Below are 7,336 nucleotides of genomic sequence, written 5' to 3'. Positions count from 1 at the left end.
TGGCAGATATAATGTTTATTATATCAGCAACTAACCCTCCAAAATTCCGCCCAATCCGAGTCCTAGAAGTACCCGAACCGGTCTAGGCCCAAAAACCCTGTTTTTGGCCTTTTTGTACTATCTTTGCCTAATTCCTTTTAGGCCTATGAGATATGTTTATGGGACACTCCCATGATTATGTCTCATTCCCACTAGTCATATCCTAGATCAATTTGTCACTCTTATGTGTAACCCGTTGTAGGATCCGATCGAAGTTAGCCGCGAATTACTTCGTAATTCGACGATCGTAGTTGGTCTCTAGCTACAACTCTACGATCCCTAAATCAATCGGACTTGATGATCTTCCACATCAATTGTCCTATCCGACAAATTGTTCGCATTGTCACCTTGGTCGAAGGACATCTCCTTCAACTCCTTCACTGATATGTGCATTTTATCCCATTGTCTTTAGCCAGATCTTCTGACTGAGTCGACACTCTTTTGTGTAACTCGTTATAGGACCAGGTCGTTGTGAGTCGCAATACATCTGAATGAGCCGTAGATCGTAGTTGGTTTCTAGTTAAACGTTACGATCTCAAAAAAGACCGAACTTGATGATCTTTATCATTGGTCCTATCCGACAAATTGCATTTTCATCTTGATCGAAGGACTCACCTCATGCCTCAAATTAGGGAAAAGTTGTGATGCTTATAAAGATTCGATAGGCCGACTATGATGACCGACTGAGATGATGCGATGATAAGGCACCGACTTAGAGGACGCCACGTTGATGGCCATTAGGATGATAACATTCCATGATTGCTTATTTTCTTACACTGACAGATCCTCGAGCGATTTTGCAGATCGTGTACAGAAAGTGGACTTTTGACATGTTTTAACGTTCCACGTTACTTAGCTTTCTTCAGGTTTTGCTTGAAGTTCAAGCGAACTATGCTTGTTTAGTTGATTTCTTCGTCCCAGACCTCTGAACGGATCGGGACTTAGGTTGGGAAATATAGGATCATTTCCAATCTATGGTCGTTCGACCACATGACTTTAAGGATAGCCATTCCCAAGGTCGCAGCCATAACCCTCATGAAATGATCCAACGGAGAAAAATAATCTAAGCGAAAATACATAAACGAAAGGATAGCCATTCCTAAGGTCGGCTGGTATATGTCGTAGAGAGAGAGAGAAAAATGGCGTTGTTTTGCCTGACGATTCCTCTCCCATCAATTTCAACGATGGTTGTCTCTTCATCAACTTCGTTTTCTTCATCTTCTTCTACCAATTTTAACCTAAGCTCACAGTTAAGAAGTGGATGTACTTTCAATTTTAAGCCTTTGATGGTAGTCCCTCGGAGGCAATTGTTTTCGCGCCAGAAGTTGCAGGTTGTTTCTATGGCTCCTGATGAAGAAAAGATGACTCGTCGTTCTCCTCTTGATTTCCCTATTGTAAGTACAAAATCTTACTCTCACTACTTGACGTATTTATCAAATCATGGAAATTGTTCAGATATCCCCCAATTCTTCACGGGTGTTAATTCATTCATTTTGTGAAGAGAAGTATCTAGTTGATTTTGAAACCCTAGAATTCAGTTGGGAAGTTTGTTTTTTGAACTCAAAGATTTAATTCTGTATCCACTTTGTTTGGTGTCCATTGAGAACCCTAGCTTCAATGACGCTGATTGAACTTACTTGCTAGAAAATGGGTTACACTCTATAGTTCTGTCTTGGTGCGTTAGGTGTCTATCGCGAACCCTAGCTTCAATGACGCTGCTTGAGCTTACTTGCTAGAAAATGGGTTACACTCTATAGCCCTGTCTTGGTGCGTTAGGTATCTATCGAGAAACCCTAGCTTCAATGAAGCTGCTTGAGCTTACTTGCTAGACCTGGTGTGTGAAAGATTACAAACTTCTGATTGGAAATTGGAATGCCTCTTTAGATATGAAAAGGAAGTCTAAGTATAACTTGAAATGACGAAATTACCTCCTTCCTTCCCTTTCAAACCTCTCTCCCTAGTGTTCGTGAGTAGATCCGTTGAGCTAATTGAAAGCAATAAGCTCACTTAAATTGGGAGTTTGAACAATTTACGTATTGCTGATTCAAGTTTCGATGGACGATGTGACAAATTAGTTTATGCTCAACGTTTAAAAAAACGTTTTACGACTTGATACGGTTGTCTTTGACAATGCGAGGCGGTAAAATGGCTTAGCTTCAATCTCATATATTTTAATACAGTTACAATATTTTAATCTATTAGTAGTATATGTTTATGTTACTACATGAAATTAATTTTTTAATAGTAAAGTTAAAGGATATGAATGCTTTCAGTCACTTCTACCCTTTTGACTACCTTTAGAAGTTAAAGAAAAACAAACAAAGTTACTACAACACCGAGGCGTAAGTTCTAATGCGACCTATATTTTGTGCCTTGAGGCGTATGCCTCGATGCGCATCCTATGCGCCTTTTTGGACATTGTTTATTTGCGTCGTGTAACATTGTGATCCCTTGGTTTGTGGTGATTGTGAAAGTTGAGCAGAAAATTATACGAGGAATAGGGAAATAGAAGTATATTATGAAAGATCTTCGAGACAAACGTATGGAGATAGTGAAAGAATAAGGATAAAAAGAATATAATAATATATAAGCTTCAAACCATTTTGAATATTAATCGAGTGTTTTATTTCCTAGTTGTGAATCATTTTATGCATTGTTTCTTAAAGTTATTTAAATCCAAAGCTATTATATTTTCTTGTATATTTGAGAGTATGCCGGTGATGGCTGCAGAGTAATGATTGTGGTTCACTGAACATCATTTGTGTCCTTCTTAACATAATTTTTCGATTATATTTTCATCGTTTAAACATCTTCGTCATTGTAATCAATGTAATGGATTTGTTATTATTTTTAGACCAACCAAATTTTCCACAAAAGTTATACAAGAAACTGAAATATGGTACCCTGCCGACATGTTAGAAATGTTGGACTTTTTTCTGGCGGTGGATATATTGCATCATTCACTCTATGCCTTTACGTACGCTTAATATACCGACACATGTTAATATGAAATCAGTTAAATTAAAAAATTGTTTGAGATGTGTGTGATATATTGCAGGAATGGGAAAGGCCAAGGCCAGGACGAAGACCAGATATATTCCCACAATTCAGTCCAATGAAAACACCATTGCCACCTCCATTACCAGCAGATCCTCCTGAAGAAGACGAGGAAGAAGAAGAAGAAAGGAAAGAGGAAGAAGAGGGGGAGGAGGACCCTGAAAAGGAAGAACCTGAAAACCCTGAAAATCAGTAGAGAATGCAATATATTTTTGTAGGACTAGCAGGCCTTAAATATCTTGAATGGTTTTAATACCATAGTTACGAATGGGAAGTACTCGTCTGTGGTGTTTCTGAGCTCACAACTGTCAGACTATCCGAAAGGTTGTGTGATGTTATCCTTGATATGCTGTCTAAGATGTTTCGGAATCCTTATGGGGAAGGACACTGGAGTTAATGAGATGAATTTTTTGTTCTCCCCATCAACAACTTTCAAGTATGTGATATGAATTGTGACTTGGAGTTATTTCCTCTATTTTTTGCATCAGTTTTCTCGTTTTACCCTGCATCTATGTCTTCTAATTCATCAGATATGGAATCTTTTCGAAATATGCGTTATTGTCTGACTCATTATGTTTTACTCGTCCAACTCTGAATGACTTATCTAGGTTGGATACAAGTTGGACAATTCAGATCGACGTGAATCCAACTTAGACAATGAGATAAAAAAAGATACTACCTAGATGATCAATGAAACTACTTGGTATTTCATCCTGATATGGACCCCCAAATTTAAGTAATCAAACATTTAACTTCAGATTCCACATGATACATGTCAAATACAATAGCAGATTTGAAGAAAAAAATCCGACAAAAATACCAAATTTTCTTATAGCTTAGAACATAGAGGGGTTTCAGATATCTAGACACTAAACGAGGAAATCTTAGCACGGAGAGTGTTTTCAGCTATCCAAACACCAAACAAGAAAAACTATACTAGTCTGATGATGGAAGAGTGAAGCTATAACTATGCCATCAAGGAAACTCCTGCCAACTTAGCTCGAAAGTGTTTTCAGTTAGGTCAAGCGACTCAAGCATAATGAAGCTTGTTGTCTGCTAGGCAGATATCTTCATAATTTTTCCTCACTTTGGAAAGGTTACTTTTGGAATCTATCTTTTCATAAACATCATATACATTCGAGGATATAAAGACACATTATTTGCGTATAACATAGATAATCAAATATTATACATATTCAATCACCCAATTCTTGTTGAGAATTAAATTTACGCCGAGTCTATAGGATTAGCCCAGGGACGCTAAAAACACTTAATGTTTCGTCTATCATCTACTTCTTTGTGATACTTTTATGTGATGTTTTCCCCTACCAATCTCGGCTGTGAGATGATTTTGCAGCAAGAAGAACTATATGTCTGAGTCCAAAGTAAAATCTGGTTTACAAAGATAATAAAATCATTTTGGTTTGGGTATTAGGAAAGAAGATCATCTTCAAGTACCCCTTTCGATTCTTTGGAGTATTTCGTAATCCTAACAGCTTTTCTATAAGGTTCATGTGGGTGATCCCATACCTTAGATCGTCTGCCTAGTTTTCTTCTACTATAGGACCTTTTCTTCTACTATAGTACCCCAAATTAAGATCTTTGTATTTGAATTTCAGTTCTGCTTCAACACACTCCACATAATTCTTACCTACTATGTTTAGACTGCAAGTTTTGTTAAATTGGACATCTAAAATTGTAAACTACAAATAGCATGGAGCATAAATCACTCAATTGGTAGACTCTGCTGATAACAGATTGCAATTTGTCCGATAAGCATCTGAGTTTCAGTAATCGAACATAACACGTGCTTATAAAAGATAGGAGTAATAGTTAAGTAGCAGTTTCCAACAGTTTGCGGATAGACAAGATTAACAGTTTACATCGATAATCTACCCAACCTGGAATGACTTTCATAGACAAATATACTACATTTTATATAGCATAATAGTTTATTTCTTCCCACTTTTCTTCAGTCCAGCACCACCAAATGAGCCCTTCTGTGAGGCCTTAGCCCTCAGCTCTTTTAGTGCCTGTCATGAGATCGAGACCAAGTTAATATGTTGCTAACTTCTCACTAATGTAAACGAATGAAATAATTCTTTCGGCAAAATATAACAGTTCACCTTCTCCTCTTCTCTCTTCTTCTGAATCTTTGCTAAATCATCCTACAAAAAACAACAAAACCACAACCAACATGTGTAAGATGCCTCTTTCTCTCGCCAACATTGGATGGACTAAAGAATGAAGTGAGGTAAACGCGTATGCATTAACTAAAAAGGAGGCTTACACACTATAACAATCCCTAGTTCTGTAACTAGAATCAAACACTTGATTAATTGAAAACTTCAATAATATATTCAAAAGGGCCCTACGAATAGAAGATAGGCGCATAATTTAGCTCTGAGCCAATAGTAACACAAGGAATAAATAAGGAACTAATAATAGAAGAAGCATTGAATTATACCTTTACAGGCTCAAGCAAGAAATCTACACTTAACTAATCAATGTGATGGAAAATCATACCTTTACAAAGGTTAAAAACTACGGTTTGAGAATCACAGCTTGGGCATCGTATTTTGAGTGTTGCTTTTGTTTTCAATTAATCCAAATTTGAGTTAATTTCTATGTAGTTTTTATTCATTACCTTGAGTGCTTGCATGTGGTTTGACCCAAGGGGATTAGTATCACTAACATAGGTTAAAGTATTTCTGTTGAGATAGAACTGGTCATGCTCATAAAATGATCACATGAATAGGTTATTACATCTATTTAAGAAACGTCAAACTGCCAAAAAAGGAGTTTCAGACCATCTACAGCGCGAGCGAGACCAGATGGCAGAAAAGTAGATGAAACAAAATATGTAGGGCTTCAGTATCAACTTGAGGAATGAGAATTGGGAATCAACTTAACTTAGCAATACAGAGATGGACTGAAGAAGAGTAAGAGAGAGAGAGAGAGAGAGAGAGAGAGGAAAACGAAGATAAAACAGAGAGGCATGGTATGGCGAAAGGGGGTTGTTGGAAGCTGGTAGAAGAAGGAAAAAGTGTTCTTTATGGAATAAGCACTTAAAGCAAAAGAATCAGAAAAAAGGATGAGATAGTAACCTTTAATGCGTGAACGGCCAGTTCGAAGTACTCTCTGTTGAAGGCTTATAGAACGTGGGCACACTCGCAGAGTACTAACTAAAACAAGGATTTAGATAATCTTTAATACCACCTTCCTCTGTCCTAGTAAATCGACCTAAACGAAGGGGTTCAGATATTTTTCCATTCATACATCATAAACAAAATACTAATACTCATTAGCATTAAAGGAACAAACAATTTCAAACACTATAATATACAAAATACTAATACATTAAGCCTTACAAACTCAATTAACGTCTAAGAGTTTTCATGTCTATAAATGTAACCAAAACAAACTAACCAATTTTACTAAAAAGTTCTCTTTAAATAAAGATAGCTAAACAATCATTCAACCACTAATCACTCATCTTGTGTCTTGACCAAATTGATAGATGAATAAGCTCTTATTGTTTCCAACTATATATTTGCAAAGGCATCAATCCCAACTAATATAATTAAGAGAGAGGGAGAGAGAGAGAGATACCTCGTCGTATTCTTTCTTGTCAACCTTGGGTTGCTTCAAAGGTTTCGCCTTTCCACCTATAAAACCCCCAATTAGAAAAAATCAAGGTTATCAACTACAAACTAATAAGAAACTGTAAATCTATAGAATCCAAATCAAATCGACATCTTCATAAAATACTAAACTGGTTAGTTAGGGAATCAAATAGATGGTGTAAGCGAGAATTCTTCACAGAGATGGATCTCTAGAGAGAGAGAGATAGAGAAAGGGTGGGGAATTTACCTTGCTTGGAAGACATGTCTTGATGTGAAGTTGAAAATTAGGAAGGAGAGTTGCGTAGATAGAACGAACCCTAGTCAAATAAATCCCACCCTTTTTCGTCTTGGTCTCTTCCTATTTATAGTGGTGATTGGAGTTGGGGAGTTGGGGTCAAACACTAAAACCCAACAGATTGTCGGATTAATCTCATCAGTCACTCAAACTGAAACAAGACCGGGCCTATAGCCAACATGACAATGACCTAAAGCCCAACTACATTATTTACACCCTAATAATCTCAAATCAAATAGCCAACAAGACCGGGCCTATAGCCATCATGACTCATGTCAACACTTTGGAACCACTTGGGCTACCAACTGTTGATGCATAA

General features: G+C 37.0%; 2 protein-coding genes across 2 annotated transcripts; one reads left to right on the top strand and one right to left on the bottom strand.

The window, feature by feature from the left end:
• The first annotated feature begins 1,014 nt into the window (after window positions 1-1,014).
• On the top strand, window positions 1,015-3,645 carry LOC147538944 (uncharacterized). The gene is made up of 2 exons (XM_086640760.1): window positions 1,015-1,433; window positions 3,098-3,645. The coding sequence occupies exons 1-2, from the start codon at window positions 1,179-1,181 to the stop codon at window positions 3,290-3,292; spliced, it is 450 nt and encodes a 149-aa protein (XP_086496886.1). The 5' UTR covers window positions 1,015-1,178; the 3' UTR covers window positions 3,293-3,645.
• Window positions 3,646-4,881: 1,236 nt separating this feature from the next.
• LOC147538943 (uncharacterized) lies at window positions 4,882-7,108 on the bottom strand. The gene is made up of 4 exons (XM_086640762.1): window positions 6,970-7,108; window positions 6,709-6,764; window positions 5,223-5,264; window positions 4,882-5,129 (listed from the first exon to the last, which is right to left on the bottom strand). The coding sequence occupies exons 1-4, from the start codon at window positions 6,983-6,985 to the stop codon at window positions 5,049-5,051; spliced, it is 195 nt and encodes a 64-aa protein (XP_086496888.1). The 5' UTR covers window positions 6,986-7,108; the 3' UTR covers window positions 4,882-5,048.
• Between the last annotated feature and the right edge of the window lie 228 nt (window positions 7,109-7,336).

The sequence above is a fragment of the Eschscholzia californica genome, unplaced genomic scaffold (genome assembly GCF_041429995.1).
Source record: "Eschscholzia californica isolate CP2 unplaced genomic scaffold, dmEscCali1.0.p SCAF_5, whole genome shotgun sequence".
NCBI classification, from domain to species: Eukaryota; Viridiplantae; Streptophyta; class Magnoliopsida; order Ranunculales; family Papaveraceae; genus Eschscholzia; species Eschscholzia californica.
Note: the sequence above shows the minus strand (reverse complement) of the source record. Positions and strands in the feature narration are given on the sequence as shown.

Coding starts and splice junctions, on each gene's coding strand:
- LOC147538944 (XM_086640760.1), top strand. CDS start 1,179: ATGGCGTTGTTTTGCCTGACGATTCCTCTCCCATCAATTTCAACGATG. Junction 1,434..3,097: donor CTCCTCTTGATTTCCCTATT/GTAAGTACAAAA, acceptor GATATATTGCAG/GAATGGGAAAGGCCAAGGCC.
- LOC147538943 (XM_086640762.1), bottom strand. Junction 5,265..6,708: donor ACAAGAAAGAATACGACGAG/GTATCTCTCTCT, acceptor TGTTTTTTGTAG/GATGATTTAGCAAAGATTCA. Junction 5,130..5,222: donor AGAAGAGAGAAGAGGAGAAG/GTGAACTGTTAT, acceptor ATCTCATGACAG/GCACTAAAAGAGCTGAGGGC.